The sequence below is a fragment of the Salvelinus fontinalis genome, chromosome 16, assembly GCF_029448725.1.
Source record: "Salvelinus fontinalis isolate EN_2023a chromosome 16, ASM2944872v1, whole genome shotgun sequence".
Classification (NCBI taxonomy): Eukaryota; Metazoa; Chordata; class Actinopteri; order Salmoniformes; family Salmonidae; genus Salvelinus; species Salvelinus fontinalis.
In genome coordinates, this window is record NC_074680.1 from 53448502 (window position 1) to 53474989 (window position 26488).

The 26488-nt window shown below is 50.2% G+C and overlaps 1 protein-coding gene across 1 annotated transcript in view; it reads left to right on the forward strand.

Moving 5' to 3' along the window:
• Positions 1-289: 289 nt before the first annotated feature.
• Positions 290-26488, forward strand: part of LOC129813343 (eukaryotic translation initiation factor 2-alpha kinase 3-like) — a 96232-nt gene continuing 70033 nt past the window's right edge. The window contains exon 1 of the mRNA XM_055865709.1: positions 290-955. Coding sequence (XP_055721684.1) covers positions 636-955 — 320 coding nt within the window. The 5' untranslated portion in view covers positions 290-635. The remainder of the gene's footprint in view (positions 956-26488) is intronic.

The following is a 26488-nucleotide window of genomic DNA, read 5'->3' on the forward strand; positions in this document are numbered from 1 at the left end:
TGTGGACCTCACTATCTTTCGCGGTCGTGTAAACCAACCAATATCTTTCTCCTGGCTTCACAGAGCATTTATATTGGTCCAGCGATTACTATTTTAACCAATGATGTTCTAAGCAGAGGACATGCCACTCGAAACCGTCTGACGTCACCCGGTGCTTTCCCTTGCGGTGGCCGTGACGGCGCATGCGTAGAATCTACCTTGATTTGACGGATAGGCGCTTGTCCAATCAGGTTCAGTGTTTGGGGGGCCGGTCCGGACCACGGAAATGTTTTTTGAGCGACAAAGGTTTCGTGCAATCGGGTTCTGCTTAGTACACGAGTTGTACAGATTGATGGCACCGGTGTTCAATCGGCTGTCTATGCTTGTCGTTTTCTGTTTAGTTGCTACTTGTCTGTCCTATTGGCGTGTGGAGACGGGGAGGGAGTAGCGTTACTAAGGCCAGTCTTGTGTCAGGTAGAAGGCAATAACAGTATGGTGCCTTAACGGTGGTTTGTTTACCTAGCGAAGGAAATGACTTCGAAGAAAGAACAGCTCTTATCTACATTCACTTGTACAAAACCTACTCTGCTATTTTTGACATTTTACTCTGGGCTTGGCATGTAAATAGTCTGTGTACTGATGTGCCATTGTTACAAATGGAAAGGGAGTTTCACTTTGGGAACGTGAGCATATCCCTAGTGCTCATGTTGTTTCTGAGGGCTCTGACTGGGACGTCTCCAACTCTAAGCTTTACCTCCGGGAGAGAGCCTCAACCCGCAGCCGCTCTGGGGTCACACACAGCCGCGGAAGATGGAAACGAAGGGGTGTTGGTGGAACGGGGCTTGGAAAGTATCGGTGGTCCTCTTCCGGGTGTTATCGGGGACGTGACCGTGGAGGATCATGATGATGAGAGCGGGGCGACCGGGAACGGTGAGGAGTCGTACGGAGAAAGTGACGGAAACATCAGACCGAAACGGTGAGAATCATGTTTGATACTTAACAACTTGTAGCGGTTTGTGGTGAGACCACTGCAACTGGCAAACTGTTGAAACCACAATGATTTCCCAACAAGGTGGTTCATCAACTCAGACAGTTATTGTCTTGTTCTGTTGCAATGGTCGCCTGCTCCCAGTTTGAGAGAAGGGGGAGACAATTGGTGCGCAAACAATGTAACTAAACAGTTCTTTACTCCCAAGTTTTTTTCTTCTGTTAAATGTAATAATTACGAACTCGTTCTCATTAAACTTTATTACATTGTTCTCCTAATTATGATCACTCATAACGTTTATGTGGCAAATGTATTTGAAAGTGAAGTGATTTGTTGCTTTGCATCTGGTGATTTTGCTGAGTGCAGCAACAACGCGAGAGCTGTCGTCAAACCCACAGTGTCACACGCGGGGTTCCGGTTCTCCACACCTCTTCCACCATAAAGCGCATCTGGCTGGCTCCCGGACCAACCTGACAACCCACTGGCCAAAAACGGGTTGAATCACGTTGTTTCCCACGTCATTTCAACCCCTCCAAAATCTATGTGAGGACTTTGAATCAATTGGATTTACAAAAAGGGCATTTCGTCTTGTTTTCACCCCAAAAACATTGTTTACCCCTTTTTCTCCACACTGTCGTGGTTTCCAATTGGCAGTTACAGTCTTGTCCCATCGCTGCAACTTCCCTACGGACTTGGGAGAGGCGAAGGTCGGGAGCCATGTGTCCTCCAAAACACAACTCTGCCAAGCCGCCCTGCTCGCTTAACCCGGAACCGGTTTCACCAGCCGCACCAATGTGTCGGAGGAAACACCTTCCAGCTGCTGACCGATGCCAGCTTGCCAGCGCCCGTCCGCCACGTCACGGTAGAGCGCGATGGGACAAGGAAATCCTGGCCGGCCAAACCCTCCCTTAACCTGAAACGACCCCGGGACAATCGTGCGCCGCCTCTTGGGTCTCCCAGTCATGTGACACAGTCTGGGATCGAACCCGGGTCTGTAGTGACGCCTCAAGCACTGCATTGCAGTGCCTTAGACCGCTGCGCCACTCGGGGAGTTTTCACCCAACTTTCAACCTAAATCCAATGACCTAGTGAAATGTTTTGTTGAATGTACGTTAGTCGACAACACAACCCAAATGTAAATCCAAACTAGACATTGAACTGACATCTGCCCAGTGGGAAGCGACAGTCACTATACAGAATGGACTGTTCTTAATGTATAGGTCGTCATTCTGAAATAAGAATTTGTTCTTAACTGACTTGCCGAGTTAAATACATAAAATAACACTTGCAGAGCTGTCAAATTTTGATGTCAAAATACCTTTTGTTATTCACCAAATATGGAGTTTCGCTGGACTACTATCATAATTCACTGCCCTTACGCCCGCTATTTACCAACCCAAAAAGTCGAAATAAAAACATCCAAGGAATTTATAATTATCTATGCATTGTTTTGGCCAAATCCACCTGCGCATGTCCACTAGGACAATATTTATATTTATATTTATTTTATATATATATATTTATTTATTTTATTTCTATATTGTTATTGTCCTAGTGGACATGGCAGATGGATTTCTATATTGTTATTGTCCTAGTGGACATGGCAGATGGATTTCTATATTGTTATTGTCCTAGTGGACATGGCAGATGGATTTATATATTGTTATTGTCCTAGTGGACATGGCAGATGGATTTATATATTGTTATTGTCCTAGTGGACATGGCAGATGGATTTATATATTGTTATTGTCCTAATGGACATGGCAGATGGATTTATATATTGTTATTGTCCTAGTGGACATGGCAGATGGATTTATATATTGTTATTGTCCTAGTGGACATGGCAGATGGATTTATATATTGTTATTGTCCTAATGGACATGGCAGATGGATTTCTATATTGTTATTGTCCTAATGGACATGGCAGATGGATTTCTATATTGTTATTGACCTAGTGGACATGGCAGATGGATTTCTATATTGTTATTGACCTAGTGGACATGGCAGATGGATTTATATATTGTTATTGTCCTAATGGACATGGCAGATGGATTTATATATTGTTATTGTCCTAGTGGACATGGCAGATGGATTTATATATTGTTATTGTCCTAGTGGACATGGCAGATGGATTTCTATATTGTTATTGACCTAGTGGACATGGCAGATGGATTTATATATTGTTATTGTCCTAGTGGACATGGCAGATGGATTTCTATATTGTTATTGTCCTAGTGGACATGGCAGATGGATTTGGTCAAAAACAATACATAGATAATTGTAAATTCATTTACATTTTTATTTAGATTTTTTGGGGAAGTATATCCCGGGCAGTTCCGACACTTCCTCTTTCCAGGGTTCTTTATTTGCACTGTGTTCTACATTGTAGAATAATAGTGAAGACATCAAAACTATGACATAACACAAGGAATTATGTAGTAACTAAAAGAAGTGTTAAACAAATCAAAATATATTTGAGATTATTCAGAGTAGCCATCCTTTGCCTTGATTACAGCTTTGCACACTCTTGGTATTCTCTCAACCAGCTTCATGAGGTAGTCACCTGGAATGCATTTCAATTAATTAACAGGTGTGCCTTGTTAAAAGGTCATTTGTGAATTTGTTTCTTTCATACACTGAGTGTGTAAAACATTAGGAACACCTGCTCTTTCCATGACAGACTGACCAGGTGAAAGCTATGATCCCTTATTGATGTCACTTGTTAAATCCACTTCAAATCAGTGTAGATGAAGGGGAGGAGACGGGTTAAAGAAGGATTTTTAAGCCTTGATACATGGATTGTGTATGTGTGCCATTGAGGGTGAATGGGCAAGACAGAATATTTAAGTGCCTTTGAACAGGGTATGGTAGTAGGTGCCAGGCGCACCGGTTTGTGTCAAGAACTGCAACGCTGCTGGGCTTTTCACGCTCAACAGTCTCCTGTGTTTATCAAGAATTGCCCACCACCCATCGGGCATCCAGCCAACTGGACACAACTGTTGGTAGCATTGTTGTCAACATGGACCAGCGTCCCTGTGCAACGCTTTCGACACTTTGTAGAGTCCATGTCCCAATGAACTGTGGCTGTTAAGCTATACATCCTATAGAACACAGTTGATAAGCTATACATCCTATAGGACACAGTTGATAAGCTATACATCCTATAGGACACAGTTGATAAGCTATACATCCTATAGGACACAGTTGATAAGCTATACATCCTATAGGACACAGTTGATAAGCTATACATCCTATAGGACACAGTTGATAAGCTATACATCCTATAGGACACAGTTGATAAGCTATACATCCTATAGGACACAGTTGATAAGCTATACATCCTATAGAACACAGTTGATAAGCTATACATCCTATAGAACACAGTTGATAAGCTATACGTCCTGCCCCTGTACATCCTGCCCATGTACGTCCTGCCCCTGTACGTCCTGCCCCTGTACGTCCTGCCCCTGTACGTCCTGCCCCTGTACGTCCTGCCCCTGTACGTCCTGCCCCTGTACGTCCTGCCCCTGTACGTCCTGCCCCTGTACGTCCTGCCCCTGTACGTCCTGCCCCTGTACGTCCTGCCCCTGTACGTCCTGCCCCTGTACGTCCTGCCCCTGTACGTCCTGCCCCTGTACGTCCTGCCCCTGTACGTCCTGCCCCTGTACGTCCTGCCCCTGTACGTCCTGCCCCTGTACGTCCTGCCCCTGTACGTCCTGCCCCTGACCCTGTACGTCCTGACCCTGTACGTCCTGACCCTGACCCTGTACGTCCTGACCCTGTACGTCCTGACCCTGTACGTCCTGACCCTGTACGTCCTGCCGCTGTACGTCCTGCCGCTGTACGTCCTGCCGCTGTACGTCCTGCCCCTGTACGTCCTGCCCCTGTACGTCCTGACCCTGTACGCCCCTGACCCTGTACGCCCTGCCCCTGTACGCCCTGCCCCTGTACGCCCTGCCCCTGTACGTCCTGCCCCTGTACGTCCTGCCCCTGTACGTCCTGCCCCTGTACGCCCTGCCCCTGTACGCCCTGCCCCTGTACGCCCTGCCCCTGTACGCCCTGCCCCTGTACGCCCTGCCCCTGTACGCCCTGCCCCTGTACGCCCTGCCCCTGTACGCCCTGCCCCTGTACGCCCTGCCCCTGTACGCCCTGCCCCTGTACGCCCTGCCCCTGTACGTCCTGCCCCTGTACGTCCTGCCCCTGTAGGTCCTGCCCCTGTAGGTCCTGCCCCTGTAGGTCCTGCCCCTGTAGGTCCTGCCCCTGTAGGTCCTGCCCCTGTAGGTCCTGCCCCTGTAGGTCCTGCCCCTGTAGGTCCTGCCCCTGTAGGTCCTGCCCCTGTAGGTCCTGCCCCTGTAGGTCCTGCCCCTGTAGGTCCTGCCCCTGTAGGTCCTGCCCCTGTACGTCCTGCCCCTGTAGGTCCTGCCCCTGTACGTCCTGCCCCTGTACGTCCTGCCCCTGTACGCCCTGCCCCTGTACGCCCTGCCCCTGTACGCCCTGCCCCTGTACGCCCTGACCCTGTACGTCCTGCCCCTGTACGTCCTGACCCTGCCCCTGTACGTCCTGCCCCTGTAGGTCCTGACCCTGCCCCTGTACGTCCTGCCCCTGTAGGTCCTGACCCTGACCCTGTACGTCCTGCCCCTGTAGGTCCTGACCCTGCCCCTGTACGTCCTGCCCCTGTACGTCCTGCCCCTGTACGTCCTGCCCCTGTACGTCCTGCCCCTGTACGTCCTGACCCTGTACGCCCCTGACCCTGTACGCCCCTGACCCTGTACGCCCTGCCCCTGTACGCCCTGCCCCTGTACGCCCTGACCCTGTACGTCCTGACCCTGTACGCCCTGACCCTGTACGCCCTGACCCTGTACGTCCTGACCCTGTACGCCCTGCCCCTGTACGCCCTGCCCCTGTACGCCCTGCCCCTGTACGCCCTGCCCCTGTACGCCCTGCCCCTGTACGCCCTGCCCCTGTACGCCCTGCCCCTGTACGCCCTGCCCCTGTACGCCCTGCCCCTGTACGCCCTGCCCCTGTACGCCCTGCCCCTGTACGCCCTGCCCCTGTACGCCCTGCCCCTGTACGCCCTGCCCCTGTACGCCCTGCCCCTGTACGTCCTGCCCCTGTACGTCCTGCCCCTGTAGATGTTGGACGGTAGCAATATAAATACTAGTTAAAAGTAGCACACTGAATAGAGAAGGGTGCCATTTGGGATGCAGTCTGTGTGATAAACGACCATCTCTCTGGGCTCCCCGCCAGCCAGCCTGTTTCAGCCACTAGTGTTTGTTTAGTGGGACAGATATGGGACTCAGTCAGAGAGTGCTCACCGTTAGGTCTGTCGGTCTGCTCACCGTCAGGTCTGTCGGTCTGCTCACCGTCAGGTCTGTCGGTCTGCTCACCGTTAGGTCTGTCGGTCTGCTCACCGTTAGGTCTGTCGGTCTGCTCACCGTTAGGTCTGTCGGTCTGCTCACCGTTAGGTCTGCTCACCGTCAGGTCTGTCGGTCTGCTCACCGTCAGGTCTGTCGGTCTGCTCACCGTCAGGTCTGTCGGTCTGCTCACCGTCAGGTCTGTCGGTCTGCTCACCGTCAGGTCTGTCGGTCTGCTCACCGTCAGGTCTGTCGGTCTGCTCACCGTCAGGTCTGTCGGTCTGCTCACCGTCAGGTCTGTCGGTCTGCTCACCGTCAGGTCTGTCGGTCTGCTCACCGTCAGGTCTGTCGGTCTGCTCACCGCCAGGTCTGTCGGTCTGCTCACCGCCAGGTCTGTCGGTCTGCTCACCGCCAGGTCTGTCGGTCTGCTCACCGCCAGGTCTGTCGGTCTGCTCACCGCCAGGTCTGTCGGTCTGCTCACCGCCAGGTCTGTCGGTCTGCTCACCGCCAGGTCTGTCGGTCTGCTCACCGCCAGGTCTGTCGGTCTGCTCACCGCCAGGTCTGTCGGTCTGCTCACCGCCAGGTCTGTCGGTCTGCTCACCCTCAGGTCTGTCCGTCTGCTCACCCTCAGGTCTATCCGTAGCCTACCAAGGCCTACATAATGTCTGTGTGACATCATTGCTTCAGTGCTTGTTTATCCCACAGGGCTAAATAGTTTTAATGGTTTCCAAATAGCAGGAACCACTTTGTGGGGTAAGCTGTTTCCCCTGGGGCAGCTTTCTGTGATGCACCTTTCTTCTCCACAATGGATAATCACTTTCAAAACAAACAAGTCTTGATGTTCTATAAACAACTGGATCTAAAATCTGAGTTCCCTTGAAACACTTTACCCATCTCCCTCTTAATAAATATAGTCCCTCTGTTGAGTAAACAACAAGCTACACACCATACTGTAGACGCCGAACGGACTGAACGTCCCGTAGCCGCCGAACGGACTGAACGTCCCGTAGCCGCCGAACGGACTGAACGTCCCGTAGCCGCCGAGCGGACTGTACGTCCCGTAGCCGCCGAGCGGACTGTACGTCCCGTAGCCGCCGAGCGGGCTGTACGTCCCGTAGCCGCCGAGCGGGCTGTACGTCCCGTAGCCGCCGAGCGGGCTGTACGTCCCGTAGCCGCCGAGCGGGCTGTACGTCCCGTAGCCGCCGAGCGGGCTGTACGTCCCGTAGCCGCCGAGCGGGCTGTACGTCCCGTAGCCGCCGAGCGGGCTGTACGTCCCGTAGCCGCCGAGCGGGCTGTACGTCCCGTAGCCGCCGAGCGGGCTGTACGTCCCGTAGCCGCCGAGCGGGCTGTACGTCCCGTAGCCGCCGAGCGGGCTGTACGTCCCGTAGCCGCCGAGCGGGCTGTACGTCCCGTAGCCGCCGAGCGGGCTGTACGTCCCGTAGCCGCCGAGCGGGCTGTACGTCCCGTAGCCGCCGAGCGGGCTGTACGTCCCGTAGCCGCCGAGCGGGCTGTACGTCCCGTAGCCGCCGAGCGGGCTGAACGTCCCGTAGCCGCCGAGCGGGCTGAGAGTCTCGGGAGGCGAAGGTCGAGTCATGTGTCCTCCGAAACATGACCCGCCAAACCGCGCTTCTTAACACCCACCCACTTAACCCGGAAGCCGGCCACACCAATGATGTCAGAGGAAACACCGCTCAACTGAAGACTAAGGTGTGGGCTGGGCTGTATAATAGGTTATTATAGTCATACTGGACTGGCTATATAAGTCCACATTCTAAGGTGTGGGCTGGGCTGTATAATAGGTTATTATAGTCATACTGGACTGGCTATATAAGCAGTTTGACTTGATAGAAGTTATGAAACCTGTGACCTTATAGAGGTCAGTAGATCGACCTGGCAACTCGAGGTAAAACACACCGTGTGGACAGGACCGTTACCATATCAACACTGTTGTGGAAACGTCCCGGCAGCCCCAACAGGACAAGAATCCGTCTGGCTGGGACCATTGTTGTTTTTAATTCTCCTTTTAATATTTGAATTGTCTGATATCTCTTTGCTCTTGAAGTCTCTTTCACTGGCTGTCCCAAGTAGGACCCTATTCCCTATATAGTGCCATTTGGGACCTACGATGCTTCACTGTTCTTGTCTATCAGATCTATAAATAGCGTCAGCCCTCTATGGCGATCTCACTATGATCTGCAGTTTCTGGGCAGCTTACAGTTCTCAGAAGACTGAGAAAAGAAAGTCACCTCACTGGACTGTGTTGCCATAGTTAAGGGGGCTGACTAGACTGGGCTGTGTTACCATAGTTAAGGGGGTTGACTAGACTGGGTTGTGTTACCATAGTTAAGGGGTTGACTAGACTGGGCTGTGTTACCATAGTTAAGGGGGTTGACTAGACTGGGCTGTGTTACCATAGTTAAGGGGGTTGACTAGACTGGGCTGTGTTACCATAGTTAAGGGGGTTGACTAGACTGTGTTACCATAGTTAAGGGGTTGACTAGACTGGGCTGTGTTACCATAGTTAAGGGGGTTGACTAGACTGGGCTGTGTTACCATAGTTAAGGGGGTTGACTAGACTGGGCTGTGTTACCATAGTTAAGGGGTTGACTAGACTGGGCTGTGTTGCCATAGTTAAGGGGGCTGACTAGACTGGGCTGTGTTACCATAGTTAAGGGGGTTGACTAGACTGGGCTGTGTTACCATAGTTAAGGGGGTTGACTAGACTGGGCTGTGTTACCATAGTTAAGGGGGTTGACTGGGCTGTGTTACCATAGTTAAGGGGTTGACTAGACTGGGCTGTGTTACCATAGTTAAGGGGGTTGACTAGACTGGGCTGTGTTACCATAGTTAAGGGGTTGACTAGACTGGGCTGTGTTACCATAGTTAAGGGGGTTGACTAGACTGGGCTGTGTTACCATAGTTAAGGGGTTGACTAGACTGGGCTGTGTTGCCATAGTTAAGGGGTTGACTAGACTGGGCTGTGTTACCATAGTTAAGGGGTTGACTAGACTGGGCTGTGTTACCATAGTTAAGGGGGTTGACTAGACTGGGCTGTGTTACCATAGTTAAGGGGTTGACTAGACTGGGCTGTGTTACCATAGTTAAGGGGGTTGACTAGACTGGGCTGTGTTACCATAGTTAAGGGGTTGACTAGACTGGGCTGTGTTGCCATAGTTAAGGGGGCTGACTAGACTGGGCTGTGTTACCATAGTTAAGGGGGTTGACTAGACTGGGCTGTGTTACCATAGTTAAGGGGGTTGACTAGACTGGGCTGTGTTACCATAGTTAAGGGGGTTGACTAGACTGGGCTGTGTTACCATAGTTAAGGGGGTTGACTAGACTGGGCTGTGTTACCATAGTTAAGGGGGTTGACTAGACTGGGCTGTGTTACCATAGTTAAGGGGGTTGACTAGACTGGGCTGTGTTACCATAGTTAAGGGGGTTGACTAGACTGGGCTGTGTTACCATAGTTAAGGGGTTGACTAGACTGGGCTGTGTTACCATAGTTAAGGGGGTTGACTAGACTGGGCTGTGTTACCATAGTTAAGGGGTTGACTAGACTGGGCTGTGTTACCATAGTTAAGGGGGTTGACTAGACTGTGTTACCATAGTTAAGGGGGTTGACTAGACTGGGCTGTGTTACCATAGTTAAGGGGGTTGACTAGACTGTGTTACCATAGTTAAGGGGGTTGACTAGACTGGGCTGTGTTACCATAGTTAAGGGGGTTGACTAGACTGGGCTGTGTTACCATAGTTAAGGGGGTTGACTAGACTGGGCTGTGTTACCATAGTTAAGGGGGTTGACTAGACTGGGCTGTGTTACCATAGTTAAGGGGGTTGACTAGACTGGGCTGTGTTACCATAGTTAAGGGGTTGACTAGACTGGGCTGTGTTACCATAGTTAAGGGGGTTGACTAGACTGGGCTGTGTTACCATAGTTAAGGGGGTTGACTAGACTGGGCTGTGTTACCATAGTTAAGGGGTTGACTAGACTGGGCTGTGTTGCCATAGTTAAGGGGTTGACTAGACTGGGCTGTGTTACCATAGTTAAGGGGTTGACTAGACTGGGCTGTGTTACCATAGTTAAGGGGGTTGACTAGACTGTGTTACCATAGTTAAGGGGGTTGACTAGACTGGGCTGTGTTACCATAGTTAAGGGGGCTGACTAGACTGGGCTGTGTTACCATAGTTAAGGGGGTTGACTAGACTGGGCTGTGTTACCATAGTTAAGGGGTTGACTAGACTGGGCTGTGTTACCATAGTTAAGGGGGTTGACTAGACTGGGCTGTGTTACCATAGTTAAGGGGGTTGACTAGACTGGGCTGTGTTACCATAGTTAAGGGGTTGACTAGACTGGGCTGTGTTACCATAGTTAAGGGGGTTGACTAGACTGGGCTGTGTTACCATAGTTAAGGGGTTGACTAGACTGGGCTGTGTTACCATAGTTAAGGGGTTGACTTGACTGGGCTGTGTTACCATAGTTAAGGGGGTTGACTAGACTGGGCTGTGTTACCATAGTTAAGGGGGTTGACTAGACTGTGTTACCATAGTTAAGGGGGTTGACTAGACTGGGCTGTGTTACCATAGTTAAGGGGGTTGACTAGACTGTGTTACCATAGTTAAGGGGGTTGACTAGACTGGGCTGTGTTACCATAGTTAAGGGGGTTGACTAGACTGGGCTGTGTTACCATAGTTAAGGGGGTTGACTAGACTGGGCTGTGTTACCATAGTTAAGGGGGTTGACTAGACTGGGCTGTGTTACCATAGTTAAGGGGGTTGACTAGACTGTGTTACCATAGTTAAGGGGTTGACTAGACTGGGCTGTGTTACCATAGTTAAGGGGGTTGACTAGACTGGGCTGTGTTACCATAGTTAAGGGGGTTGACTAGACTGGGCTGTGTTACCATAGTTAAGGGGTTGACTAGACTGGGCTGTGTTACCATAGTTAAGGGGTTGACTAGACTGGGCTGTGTTACCATAGTTAAGGGGGTTGACTAGACTGGGCTGTGTTACCATAGTTAAGGGGTTGACTAGACTGGGCTGTGTTGCCATAGTTAAGGGGTTGACTAGACTGGGCTGTGTTACCATAGTTAAGGGGTTGACTAGACTGGGCTGTGTTACCATAGTTAAGGGGGTTGACTAGACTGTGTTACCATAGTTAAGGGGGTTGACTAGACTGGGCTGTGTTACCATAGTTAAGGGGGCTGACTAGACTGGGCTGTGTTACCATAGTTAAGGGGTTGACTAGACTGGGCTGTGTTACCATAGTTAAGGGGGTTGACTAGACTGGGCTGTGTTACCATAGTTAAGGGGTTGACTAGACTGGGCTGTGTTACCATAGTTAAGGGGTTGACTAGACTGGGCTGTGTTACCATAGTTAAGGGGGTTGACTAGACTGGGCTGTGTTACCATAGTTAAGGGGGTTGACTAGACTGGGCTGTGTTACCATAGTTAAGGGGGTTGACTAGACTGGGCTGTGTTACCATAGTTAAGGGGGTTGACTAGACTGGGCTGTGTTACCATAGTTAAGGGGGTTGACTAGACTGGGCTGTGTTACCATAGTTAAGGGGGTTGACTAGACTGGGCTGTGTTACCATAGTTAAGGGGGTTGACTAGACTGGGCTGTGTTACCATAGTTAAGGGGGTTGACTAGAGCTGTGGTGGGTAGGGGACCCTGCTCTATAGGACTCTCAGGAGGTGTTGGTTTAGAGCTGTGGTGGGTAGGGGACCCTGCTCTATAGGACTCTCAGGAGGTGTTGGTTTAGAGCTGTGGTGGGTAGGGGACCCTGCTCTATAGGACTCTCAGGAGGTGTTGGTTTAGAGCTGTGGTGGGTAGGGGACCCTGCTCTATAGGACTCTCAGGAGGTGTTGTATTAGAGCTGTGGCGGGTAGGGGACCCTGCTCTATAGGACTCTCAGGAGGTGTTGGTTTAGAGCTGTGGTGGGTAGGGGACCCTGCTCTATAGGACTCTCAGGAGGTGCTGTATTAGAGCTGTGGTGGGTAGGGGACCCTGCTCTATAGGACTCTCAGGAGGTGTTGTATTAGAGCTGTGGTGGGTAGGGGACCCTGCTCTATAGGACTCTCAGGAGGTGTTGGTTTAGAGCTGTGGTGGGTAGGGGACCCTGCTCTATAGGACTCTCAGGAGGTGTTGGTTTAGAGCTGTGGTGGGTAGGGGACCCTGCTCTATAGGACTCTCAGGAGGTGTTGGTTTAGAGCTGTGGTGGGTAGGGGACCCTGCTCTATAGGACTCTCAGGAGGTGTTGGTTTAGAGCTGTGGTGGGTAGGGGACCCTGCTCTATAGGACTCTCAGGAGGTGCTGTATTAGAGCTGTGGTGGGTAGGGGACCCTGCTCTATAGGACTCTCAGGAGGTGTTGGTTTAGAGCTGTGGTGGGTAGGGGACCCTGCTCTATAGGACTCTCAGGAGGTGCTGTATTAGAGCTGTGGTGGGTAGGGGACCCTGCTCTATAGGACTCTCAGGAGGTGCTGTATTAGAGCTGTGGTGGGTAGGGGACCCTGCTCTATAGGACTCTCAGGAGGTGCTGTATTAGAGCTGTGGTGGGTAGGGGACCCTGCTCTATAGGACTCTCAGGAGGTGTTGTATTAGAGCTGTGGCGGGTAGGGGACCCTGCTCTATAGGACTCTCAGGAGGTGTTGGTTTAGAGCTGTGGTGGGTAGGGGACCCTGCTCTATAGGACTCTCAGGAGGTGTTGGTTTAGAGCTGTGGTGGGTAGGGGACCCTGCTCTATAGGACTCTCAGGAGGTGCTGTATTAGAGCTGTGGTGGGTAGGGGACCCTGCTCTATAGGACTCTCAGGAGGTGTTGGTTTAGAGCTGTGGTGGGTAGGGGACCCTGCTCTATAGGACTCTCAGGAGGTGTTGGTTTAGAGCTGTGGTGGGTAGGGGACCCTGCTCTATAGGACTCTCAGGAGGTGTTGGTTTAGAGCTGTGGTGGGTAGGGGACCCTGCTCTATAGGACTCTCAGGAGGTGTTGGTTTAGAGCTGTGGTGGGTAGGGGACCCTGCTCTATAGGACTCTCAGGAGGTGCTGTATTAGAGCTGTGGTGGGTAGGGGACCCTGCTCTATAGGACTCTCAGGAGGTGCTGTTTTAGAGCTGTGGTGGGTAGGGGACCCTGCTCTATAGGACTCTCAGGAGGTGCTGTATTAGAGCTGTGGTGGGTAGGGGACCCTGCTCTATAGGACTCTCAGGAGGTGCTGTATTAGAGCTGTGGTGGGTAGGGGACCCTGCTCTATAGGACTCTCAGGAGGTGTTGGTTTAGAGCTGTGGTGGGTAGGGGACCCTGCTCTATAGGACTCTCAGGAGGTGCTGTATTAGAGCTGTGGTGGGTAGGGGACCCTGCTCTATAGGACTCTCAGGAGGTGCTGTATTAGAGCTGTGGTGGGTAGGGGACCCTGCTCTATAGGACTCTCAGGAGGTGCTGTATTAGAGCTGTGGTGGGTAGGGGACCCTGCTCTATAGGACTCTCAGGAGGTGTTGTATTAGAGCTGTGGTGGGTAGGGGACCCTGCTCTATAGGACTCTCAGGAGGTGTTGTATTAGAGCTGTGGTGGGTAGGGGACCCTGCTCTATAGGACTCTCAGGAGGTGTTGGTTTAGAGCTGTGGTGGGTAGGGGACCCTGCTCTATAGGACTCTCAGGAGGTGCTGTATTAGAGCTGTGGTGGGTAGGGGACCCTGCTCTATAGGACTCTCAGGAGGTGTTGGTTTAGAGCTGTGGTGGGTAGGGGACCCTGCTCTATAGGACTCTCAGGAGGTGCTGTATTAGAGCTGTGGTGGGTAGGGGACCCTGCTCTATAGGACTCTCAGGAGGTGTTGTATTAGAGCTGTGGTGGGTAGGGGACCCTGCTCTATAGGACTCTCAGGAGGTGTTGTATTAGAGCTGTGGTGGGTAGGGGACCCTGCTCTATAGGACTCTCAGGAGGTGCTGTATTAGAGCTGTGGTGGGTAGGGGACCCTGCTCTATAGGACTCTCAGGAGGTGCTGTATTAGAGCTGTGGTGGGTAGGGGACCCTGCTCTATAGGACTCTCAGGAGGTGTTGTATTAGAGCTGTGGTGGGTAGGGGACCCTGCTCTATAGGACTCTCAGGAGGTGTTGTATTAGAGCTGTGGTGGGTAGGGGACCCTGCTCTATAGGACTCTCAGGAGGTGCTGTATTAGAGCTGTGGTGGGTAGGGGACCCTGCTCTATAGGACTCTCAGGAGGTGCTGTATTAGAGCTGTGGTGGGTAGGGGACCCTGCTCTATAGGACTCTCAGGAGGTGTTGGTTTAGAGCTGTGGTGGGTAGGGGACCCTGCTCTATAGGACTCTCAGGAGGTGTTGGTTTAGAGCTGTGGTGGGTAGGGGACCCTGCTCTATAGGACTCTCAGGAGGTGCTGTATTAGAGCTGTGGTGGGTAGGGGACCCTGCTCTATAGGACTCTCAGAAGGTGTTGGTTTAGAGCTGTGGTGGGTAGGGGACCCTGCTCTATAGGACTCTCAGGAGGTGCTGTATTAGAGCTGTGGTGGGTAGGGGGACCCTGCTCTATAGGACTCTCAGGAGGTGCTGTATTAGAGCTGTGGTGGGTAGGGGACCCTGCTCTATAGGACTCTCAGGAGGTGCTGTATTAGAGCTGTGGTGGGTAGGGGACCCTGCTCTATAGGACTCTCAGGAGGTGCTGTATTAGAGCTGTGGTGGGTAGGGGACCCTGCTCTATAGGACTCTCAGGAGGTGTTGTATTAGAGCTGTGGTGGGTAGGGGACCCTGCTCTATAGGACTCTCAGGAGGTGTTGGTTTAGAGCTGTGGTGGGTAGGGGACCCTGCTCTATAGGACTCTCAGGAGGTGTTGGTTTAGAGCTGTGGTGGGTAGGGGACCCTGCTCTATAGGACTCTCAGGAGGTGTTGGTTTAGAGCTGTGGTGGGTAGGGGACCCTGCTCTATAGGACTCTCAGGAGGTGTTGGTTTAGAGCTGTGGTGGGTAGGGGACCCTGCTCTATAGGACTCTCAGGAGGTGCTGTATTAGAGCTGTGGTGGGTAGGGGACCCTGCTCTATAGGACTCTCAGGAGGTGCTGTATTAGAGCTGTGGTGGGTAGGGGACCCTGCTCTATAGGACTCTCAGGAGGTGCTGTATTAGAGCTGTGGTGGGTAGGGGACCCTGCTCTATAGGACTCTCAGGAGGTGTTGGTTTAGAGCTGTGGTGGGTAGGGGACCCTGCTCTATAGGACTCTCAGGAGGTGCTGTATTAGAGCTGTGGTGGGTAGGGGACCCTGCTCTATAGGACTCTCAGGAGGTGTTGGTTTAGAGCTGTGGTGGGTAGGGGACCCTGCTCTATAGGACTCTCAGGAGGTGTTGTATTAGAGCTGTGGTGGGTAGGGGACCCTGCTCTATAGGACTCTCAGGAGGTGCTGTATTAGAGCTGTGGTGGGTAGGGGACCCTGCTCTATAGGACTCTCAGGAGGTGCTGTATTAGAGCTGTGGTGGGTAGGGGACCCTGCTCTATAGGACTCTCAGGAGGTGTTGTATTAGAGCTGTGGTGGGTAGGGGACCCTGCTCTATAGGACTCTCAGGAGGTGCTGTATTAGAGCTGTGGTGGGTAGGGGACCCTGCTCTATAGGACTCTCAGGAGGTGCTGTATTAGAGCTGTGGTGGGTAGGGGACCCTGCTCTATAGGACTCTCAGGAGGTGCTGTATTAGAGCTGTGGTGGGTAGGGGACCCTGCTCTATAGGACTCTCAGGAGGTGTTGTATTAGAGCTGTGGTGGGTAGGGGACCCTGCTCTATAGGACTCTCAGGAGGTGCTGTATTAGAGCTGTGGTGGGTAGGGGACCCTGCTCTATAGGACTCTCAGGAGGTGCTGTATTAGAGCTGTGGTGGGTAGGGGACCCTGCTCTATAGGACTCTCAGGAGGTGCTGTATTAGAGCTGTGGTGGGTAGGGGACCCTGCTCTATAGGACTCTCAGGAGGTGCTGTATTAGAGCTGTGGTGGGTAGGGGACCCTGCTCTATAGGACTCTCAGGAGGTGTTGTATTAGAGCTGTGGTGGGTAGGGGACCCTGCTCTATAGGACTCTCAGGAGGTGCTGTATTAGAGCTGTGGTGGGTAGGGGACCCTGCTCTATAGGACTCTCAGGAGGTGTTGTATTAGAGCTGTGGTGGGTAGGGGACCCTGCTCTATAGGACTCTCAGGAGGTGCTGTATTAGAGCTGTGGTGGGTAGGGGACCCTGCTCTATAGGACTCTCAGGAGGTGTTGGTTTAGAGCTGTGGTGGGTAGGGGACCCTGCTCTATAGGACTCTCAGGAGGTGTTGTATTAGAGCTGTGGTGGGTAGGGGACCCTGCTCTATAGGACTCTCAGGAGGTGTTGTATTAGAGCTGTGGTGGGTAGGGGACCCTGCTCTATAGGACTCTCAGGAGGTGTTGGTTTAGAGCTGTGGTGGGTAGGGGACCCTGCTCTATAGGACTCTCAGGAGGTGTTGTATTAGAGCTGTGGTGGGTAGGGGACCCTGCTCTATAGGACTCTCAGGAGGTGTTGGTTTAGAGCTGTGGTGGGTAGGGGACCCTGCTCTATAGGACTCTCAGGAGGTGTTGGTTTAGAGCTGTGGTGGGTAGGGGACCCTGCTCTATAGGACTCTCAGGAGGTGCTGTATTAGAGCTGTGGTGGGTAGGGGACCCTGCTCTATAGGACTCTCAGGAGGTGTTGTATTAGAGCTGTGGTGGGTAGGGGACCCTGCTCTATAGGACTCTCAGGAGGTGTTGGTTTAGAGCTGTGGTGGGTAGGGGACCCTGCTCTATAGGACTCTCAGGAGGTGTTGTATTAGAGCTGTGGTGGGTAGGGGACCCTGCTCTATAGGACTCTCAGGAGGTGTTGTATTAGAGCTGTGGTGGGTAGGGGACCCTGCTCTATAGGACTCTCAGGAGGTGCTGTATTAGAGCTGTGGTGGGTAGGGGACCCTGCTCTATAGGACTCTCAGGAGGTGTTGGTTTAGAGCTGTGGTGGGTAGGGGACCCTGCTCTATAGGACTCTCAGGAGGTGTTGGTTTAGAGCTGTGGTGGGTAGGGGACCCTGCTCTATAGGACTCTCAGGAGGTGTTGGTTTAGAGCTGTGGTGGGTAGGGGACCCTGCTCTATAGGACTCTCAGGAGGTGTTGGTTTAGAGCTGTGGTGGGTAGGGGACCCTGCTCTATAGGACTCTCAGGAGGTGTTGGTTTAGAGCTGTGGTGGGTAGGGGACCCTGCTCTATAGGACTCTCAGGAGGTGCTGTATTAGAGCTGTGGTGGGTAGGGGACCCTGCTCTATAGGACTCTCAGGAGGTGCTGTATTAGAGCTGTGGTGGGTAGGGGACCCTGCTCTATAGGACTCTCAGGAGGTGCTGTATTAGAGCTGTGGTGGGTAGGGGACCCTGCTCTATAGGACTCTCAGGAGGTGTTGGTTTAGAGCTGTGGTGGGTAGGGGACCCTGCTCTATAGGACTCTCAGGAGGTGCTGTATTAGAGCTGTGGTGGGTAGGGGACCCTGCTCTATAGGACTCTCAGGAGGTGTTGGTTTAGAGCTGTGGTGGGTAGGGGACCCTGCTCTATAGGACTCTCAGGAGGTGTTGTATTAGAGCTGTGGTGGGTAGGGGACCCTGCTCTATAGGACTCTCAGGAGGTGCTGTATTAGAGCTGTGGTGGGTAGGGGACCCTGCTCTATAGGACTCTCAGGAGGTGCTGTATTAGAGCTGTGGTGGGTAGGGGACCCTGCTCTATAGGACTCTCAGGAGGTGTTGTATTAGAGCTGTGGTGGGTAGGGGACCCTGCTCTATAGGACTCTCAGGAGGTGCTGTATTAGAGCTGTGGTGGGTAGGGGACCCTGCTCTATAGGACTCTCAGGAGGTGCTGTATTAGAGCTGTGGTGGGTAGGGGACCCTGCTCTATAGGACTCTCAGGAGGTGCTGTATTAGAGCTGTGGTGGGTAGGGGACCCTGCTCTATAGGACTCTCAGGAGGTGTTGTATTAGAGCTGTGGTGGGTAGGGGACCCTGCTCTATAGGACTCTCAGGAGGTGCTGTATTAGAGCTGTGGTGGGTAGGGGACCCTGCTCTATAGGACTCTCAGGAGGTGCTGTATTAGAGCTGTGGTGGGTAGGGGACCCTGCTCTATAGGACTCTCAGGAGGTGCTGTATTAGAGCTGTGGTGGGTAGGGGACCCTCCTCTATAGGACTCTCAGGAGGTGCTGTATTAGAGCTGTGGTGGGTAGGGGGCCCTGCTCTATAGGACTCTCAGGAGGTGTTGTATTAGAGCTGTGGTGGGTAGGGGACCCTGCTCTATAGGACTCTCAGGAGCTGCTGTATTAGAGCTGTGGTGGGTAGGGGACCCTGCTCTATAGGACTCTCAGGAGGTGTTGTATTAGAGCTGTGGTGGGTAGGGGACCCTGCTCTATAGGACTCTCAGGAGGTGCTGTATTAGAGCTGTGGTGGGTAGGGGACCCTGCTCTATAGGACTCTCAGGAGGTGTTGGTTTAGAGCTGTGGTGGGTAGGGGACCCTGCTCTATAGGACTCTCAGGAGGTGTTGTATTAGAGCTGTGGTGGGTAGGGGACCCTGCTCTATAGGACTCTCAGGAGGTGTTGTATTAGAGCTGTGGTGGGTAGGGGACCCTGCTCTATAGGACTCTCAGGAGGTGTTGGTTTAGAGCTGTGGTGGGTAGGGGACCCTGCTCTATAGGACTCTCAGGAGGTGTTGTATTAGAGCTGTGGTGGGTAGGGGACCCTGCTCTATAGGACTCTCAGGAGGTGTTGGTTTAGAGCTGTGGTGGGTAGGGGACCCTGCTCTATAGGACTCTCAGGAGGTGTTGGTTTAGAGCTGTGGTGGGTAGGGGACCCTGCTCTATAGGACTCTCAGGAGGTGCTGTATTAGAGCTGTGGTGGGTAGGGGACCCTGCTCTATAGGACTCTCAGGAGGTGTTGTATTAGAGCTGTGGTGGGTAGGGGACCCTGCTCTATAGGACTCTCAGGAGGTGTTGGTTTAGAGCTGTGGTGGGTAGGGGACCCTGCTCTATAGGACTCTCAGGAGGTGTTGTATTAGAGCTGTGGTGGGTAGGGGACCCTGCTCTATAGGACTCTCAGGAGGTGTTGTATTAGAGCTGTGGTGGGTAGGGGACCCTGCTCTATAGGACTCTCAGGAGGTGCTGTATTAGAGCTGTGGTGGGTAGGGGACCCTGCTCTATAGGACTCTCAGGAGGTGCTGTATTAGAGCTGTGGTGGGTAGGGGACCCTGCTCTATAGGACTCTCAGGAGGTGCTTTATTAGAGCTGTGGTGGGTAGGGGACCCTGCTCTATAGGACTCTCAGGAGGTGCTGTATTAGAGCTGTGGTGGGTAGGGGACCCTGCTCTATAGGACTCTCAGGAGGTGCTGTATTAGAGCTGTGGTGGGTAGGGGACCCTGCTCTATAGGACTCTCAGGAGGTGTTGTATTAGAGCTGTGGTGGGTAGGGGACCCTGCTCTATAGGACTCTCAGGAGGTGTTGGTTTAGAGCTGTGGTGGGTAGGGGACCCTGCTCTATAGGACTCTCAGGAGGTGTTGGTTTAGAGCTGTGGTGGGTAGGGGACCCTGCTCTATAGGACTCTCAGGAGGTGCTGTATTAGAGCTGTGGTGGGTAGGGGACCCTGCTCTATAGGACTCTCAGGAGGTGCTGTATTAGAGCTGTGGTGGGTAGGGGACCCTGCTCTATAGGACTCTCAGGAGGTGCTGTATTAGAGCTGTGGTGGGTAGGGGAGTCTGCTCTATAGGACTCTCAGGAGGTGCTCTATTAGAGCTGTGGTGGGTAGGGGACCCTGCTCTATAGGACTCTCAGGAGGTGCTGTATTAGAGCTGTGGTGGGTAGGGGACCCTGCTCTATAGGACTCTCAGGAGGTGTTGTATTAGAGCTGTGGTGGGTAGGGGACCCTGCTCTATAGGACTCTCAGGAGGTGCTGTATTAGAGCTGTGGTGGGTAGGGGACCCTGCTCTATAGGACTCTCAGGAGGTGCTTTATTAGAGCTGTGGTGGGTAGGGGACCCTGCTCTATAGGACTCTCAGGAGGTGCTGTATTAGAGCTGTGGTGGGTAGGGGGCCCTGCTCTATAGGACTCTCAGGAGGTGCTGTATTAGAGCTGTGGTGGGTAGGGGACCCTGCTCTATAGGACTCTCAGGAGGTGCTGTATTAGAGCTGTGGTGGGTAGGGGACCCTGCTCTATAGGACTCTCAGGAGGTGCTGTATTAGAGCTGTGGTGGGTAGGGGGCCCTGCTCTATAGGACTCTCAGGAGGTGCTGTATTAGAGCTGTGGTGGGTAGGGGACCCTGCTCTATAGGACTCTCAGGAGGTGCTGTATTAGAGCTGTGGTGGGTAGGGGACCCTGCTCTATAGGACTCTCAGGAGGTGCTGTATTAGAGCTGTGGTGGGTAGGGGACCCTGCTCTATAGGACTCTCAGGAGGTGTTGGTTTAGAGGAACTCTGAGCTGCTGCCACTAGCTGGCCGGCTCCCACAGCTTACTGCTTAGCAACAGCCAATCAGCCGGTCTGAGTTGGGGAAACTTGTTGGCCAATTACGTCGGAGGACGGGGATAGTGCTTGAGTTGAGGAAGAACAGTAGGCAAGTGAAGGGGGTTAAGGAGAGTGGGGAGGAGGTTTGAGAGGAGAGGGGGAGAAAAAGGGGGGGAGAAAAGGTGGAGGGGGGAGGAGGAGAGTGGGAAGGAGGTTTGGGAGCAGAGGGAGGAGGAGGTTTGAGAGGAGAGGGAGGAGGAGGAGGAGAGTGGGAAGGAGGTTTGGGAGCAGAGGGAGGAGGAGGTTTGAGTGGAGAGAGGGAGGAGGAGAGGGAGAGTTGGTTTAAGAGAAGATGGGGAGGAGAAGAGTGGGAAGGAGGTTTGGGAGCAGAGGGGGTAAGGAGTTGAGGGGAGATTTCATGTCCTTCTTTTCTTTGTCTCACTAGATTGTTCTGTAACCGGGGAAATTGTTCTGTAACCGGGGAAATTGTTCTGTAACCGGGGAAATTGTTCTGTAACCGGGGAAATTGTTCTGTAACCGGGGAAATTGTTCTGTAACCGGGACGGTTGTTGGTGTATAAATACAACTTCTGACCAAAATGAAGGTCCTGTCACTGAGTAACTGTGTGGCTCGCTGTCTTCTCTCTCCCAACTCCTCCACGAGGAGGCTCGCTGTCTTCTCTCTCCCAACTCCTCCACGAGGAGGCTCGCTGTCTTCTCTCTCCCAACTCCTCCACGAGGAGGCTCGCTGTCTTCTCTCTCCCAACTCCTCCACGAGGAGGCTCGCTGTCTTCTCTCTCCCAACTCCTCCACGAGGAGGCTCGCTGTCTTCTCTCTCCCAACTTCTCCACGAGGAGGCTTCTCTTAAGAAATAGTAGCATACTCAGCTGAGGAGAAAATATTGTTTTAAGTTGGACCTAAATTGTAATCTATAGTCATTAATTAGTTGTTTTCAATAGTTTAGTTGTCAAGTTTATACTGTAACACATGAAGTAGCAGTCCTTGACATGGTTCTAAATCACACCCTAAAACAGACTGTTCTAGAACTGTCACACCCTAAAACAGACTGTTATAGAACTATCACACCCTAAAACAGACTGTTCCAGTAGAACTATCACACCCTAAAACAGACTGTTCCAGTAGAACTATCACACCCTAAAACAGACTGTTCCAGGAGAACTATCACACCCTAAAACAGACTGTTATAGAACTATCACACCCTAAAACAGACTGTTATAGAACTATCACACCCTAAAACAGACTGTTCCAGAAGAACTATCACACCCTAAAACAGACTGTTATAGAACTATCACACCCTAAAACAGACTGTTATAGAACTATCACACCCTAAAACAGACTGTTATAGAACTATCACACCCTAAAACAGACTGTTATAGAACTATCACACCCTAAAACAGACTGTTATAGAACTATCACACCCTAAAACAGACTGTTATAGAACTATCACACCCTAAAACAGACTGTTATAGAACTATCACACCCTAAAACAGACTGTTATAGAACTATCACACCCTAAAACAGACTGTTATAGAACTATCACACCCTAAAACAGACTGTTCCAGAAGAACTATCACACCCTAAAACAGACTGTTCCAGTAGAACTATCACACCCTAAAACAGACTGTTCTAGGAGAACTATCACACCCTAAAACAGACTGTTCCAGAAGAACTATCACACCCTAAAACAGACTGTTATAGAACTATCACACCCTAAAACAGACAGTTATAGAACTATCACACCCTAAAACAGACTGTTATAGAACTATCACACCCTAAAACAGACTGTTATAGAACTATCACACCCTAAAACAGACTGTTCCAGTAGAACTATCACACCCTAAAACAGACTGTTCCAGAAGAACTGTCACACCCTAAAACAGACTGTTCCAGGAGAACTATCACACCCTAAAACAGACTGTTATAGAACTATCACACCCTAAAACAGACTGTTATAGAACTATCACACCCTAAAACAGACTGTTCCAGAAGAACTATCACACCCTAAAACAGACTGTTATAGAACTATCACACCCTAAAACAGACTGTTCCAGGAGAACTATCACACCCTAAAACAGACTGTTATAGAACTATCACACCCTAAAACAGACTGTTATAGAACTATCACACCCTAAAACAGACGGTTATAGAACTATCACACCCTAAAACAGACTGTTATAGAACTGTCACACCCTAAAACAGACTGTTCCAGGAGAACTATCACACCCTAAAACAGACTGTTCCAGAAGAACTATCATACCCTAAAACAGACTGTTCCAGAAGAACTATCACACCCTAAAACAGACTATTATAGAACTATCATACCCTAAAACAGACTGTTATAGAACTATCACACCCTAAAGCAGACTGTTATAGAACTATCACACCCTAAAACAGACTGTTCCAGGAGAACTATCACACCCTAAAACAGACTGTTATAGAACTATCACACCCTAAAGCAGACTGTTCCAGAAGAACTATCACACCCTAAAGCAGACTGTTCCAGTAGAACTATCACACCCTAAAACAGACTGTTATAGAACTATCACACCCTAAAACAGACTGTTCCAGGAGAACTATCACACCCTAAAACAGACTGTTATAGAACTATCACACCCTAAAACAGACTGTTCCAGTAGAACTATCACACCCTAAAACAGACTGTTCCAGAAGAACTGTCACACCCTAAAACAGACTGTTCCAGGAGAACTATCACACCCTAAAACAGACTGTTATAGAACTATCACACCCTAAAACAGACTGTTATAGAACTATCACACCCTAAAACAGACTGTTATAGAACTGTCACACCCTAAAACAGACTGTTATAGAACTATCACACCCTAAAACAGACTGTTCCAGTAGAACTATCACACCCTAAAACAGACTGTTCCAGGAGAACTATCACACCCTAAAACAGACTGTTATAGAACTATCACACCCTAAAACAGACTGTTCCAGGAGAACTATCACACCCTAAAACAGACTGTTATAGAACTGTCACACCCTAAAACAGACTGTTCCAGGAGAACTGTCACACCCTAAAACAGACTATTCCAGTAGAACTATCACACCCTAAAACAGACTGTTATAGAACTATCACACCCTAAAACAGACTGTTATAGAACTATCACACCCTAAAACAGACTGTTATAGAACTATCACACCCTAAAACAGACTGTTATAGAACTATCACACCCTAAAACAGACTGTTATAGAACTATCACACCCTAAAACAGACTGTTCCAGGAGAACTATCACACCCTAAAACAGACTGTTATAGAACTATCACACCCTAAAACAGACTGTTATAGAACTATCACACCCTAAAACAGACTGTTCCAGTAGAACTATCACACCCTAAAACAGACTGTTCCAGTAGAACTATCACACCCTAAAGCAGACTGTTATAGAACTATCACACCCTAAAACAGACTGTTCCAGTAGAACTATCACACCCTAAAACAGACTGTTATAGAACTATCACACCCTAAAACAGACTGTTATAGAACTGTCACACCCTAAAACAGACTGTTCCAGGAGAACTATCACACCCTAAAACAGACTGTTCCAGGAGAAGAACTATCACACCCTAAAACAGACTGTTCCAGTAGAACTATCACACCCTAAAACAGACTGTTCCAGTAGAACTATCACACCCTAAAACAGACTGTTCCAGTAGAACTATCACACCCTAAAACAGACTGTTCCAGTAGAACTATCACACCCTAAAGCAGACTGTTATAGAACTATCACACCCTAAAACAGACTGTTCCAGTAGAACTATCACACCCTAAAACAGACTGTTATAGAACTATCACACCCTAAAACAGACTGTTATAGAACTATCACACCCTAAAACAGACTGTTCCAGAAGAACTATCACACCCTAAAACAGACTGTTCCAGAAGAACTATCACACCCTAAAACAGACTGTTATAGAACTATCACACCCTAAAACAGACTGTTCCAGTAGAACTATCACACCCTAAAACAGACTGTTCCAGTAGAACTATCACACCCTAAAACAGACTGTTCCAGTAGAACTATCACACCCTAAAACAGACTGTTATAGAACTATCACACCCTAAAACAGACTGTTATAGAACTATCACACCCTAAAACAGACTGTTCCAGAAGAACTATCACACCCTAAAACAGACTGTTATAGAACTATCACACCCTAAAACAGACTGTTCCAGTAGAACTATCACACCCTAAAACAGACTGTTCCAGTAGAACTATCACACCCTAAAACAGACTGTTCCAGTAGAACTATCACACCCTAAAACAGACTGTTCCAGAAGAACTATCACACCCTAAAACAGACTGTTATAGAACTATCACACCCTAAAACAGACTGTTCCAGTAGAACTATCACACCCTAAAACAGACTGTTCCAGAAGAACTATCACACCCTAAAACAGACTGTTCCAGAAGAACTATCACACCCTAAAACAGACTGTTATAGAACTATCACACCCTAAAACAGACTGTTATAGAACTATCACACCCTAAAACAGACTGTTCCAGTAGAACTATCACACCCTAAAACAGACTGTTCCAGAAGAACTATCACACCCTAAAACAGACTGTTCCAGAAGAACTATCACACCCTAAAACAGACTGTTATAGAACTATCACACCCTAAAACAGACTGTTATAGAACTATCACACCCTAAAACAGACTGTTATAGAACTATCACACCCTAAAACAGACTGTTCCAGAAGAACTATCACACCCTAAAACAGACTGTTCCAGAAGAACTATCACACCCTAAAACAGACTGTTATAGAACTATCACACCCTAAAACAGACTGTTATAGAACTATCACACCCTAAAACAGACTGTTATAGAACTATCACACCCTAAAACAGACTGTTATAGAACTATCACACCCTAAAACAGACTGTTCCAGTAGAACTATCATACCCTAAAACAGACTGTTCCAGAAGAACTATCATACCCTAAAACAGACTGTTATAGAACTATCACACCCTAAAACAGACTGTTATAGAACTATCACACCCTAAAACAGACTGTTATAGAACTATCACACCCTAAAACAGACTGTTATAGAACTATCACACCCTAAAACAGACTGTTATAGAACTATCACACCCTAAAACAGACTGTTATAGAACTATCACACCCTAAAACAGACTGTTATAGAACTATCACACCCTAAAACAGACTGTTATAGAACTATCACACCCTAAAACAGACTGTTCCAGGAGAACTGTCACACCCTAAAACAGACTGTTCCAGAAGAACTGTCACACCCTAAAACAGACTGTTATAGAACTATCACACCCTAAAACAGACTGTTATAGAACTGTCACACCCTAAAACAGACTGTTATAGAACTATCACACCCTAAAACAGACTGTTCCAGGAGAACTAGTGCCAGTAATATCCTTATAACAGGTTGGATTGATGAATAATTCATGATCAATGATGGTGTTATTAAACTCTGCTGTTGGTGTACATTATTTCATTAATATATTAGTCGCTGTGGACCCATCCTGCATCACTGCAGTATTGGGTGTGGTTGAGTGAAAAGGTGGGGTAGGCGATGGAGGGAGGGAGGTAGGTAGAAAGCAAGAGGGAGGGAAACAGTCGTTAGGACCATGATGCCATGTTGTTCTGTACATAGCTCCTCACT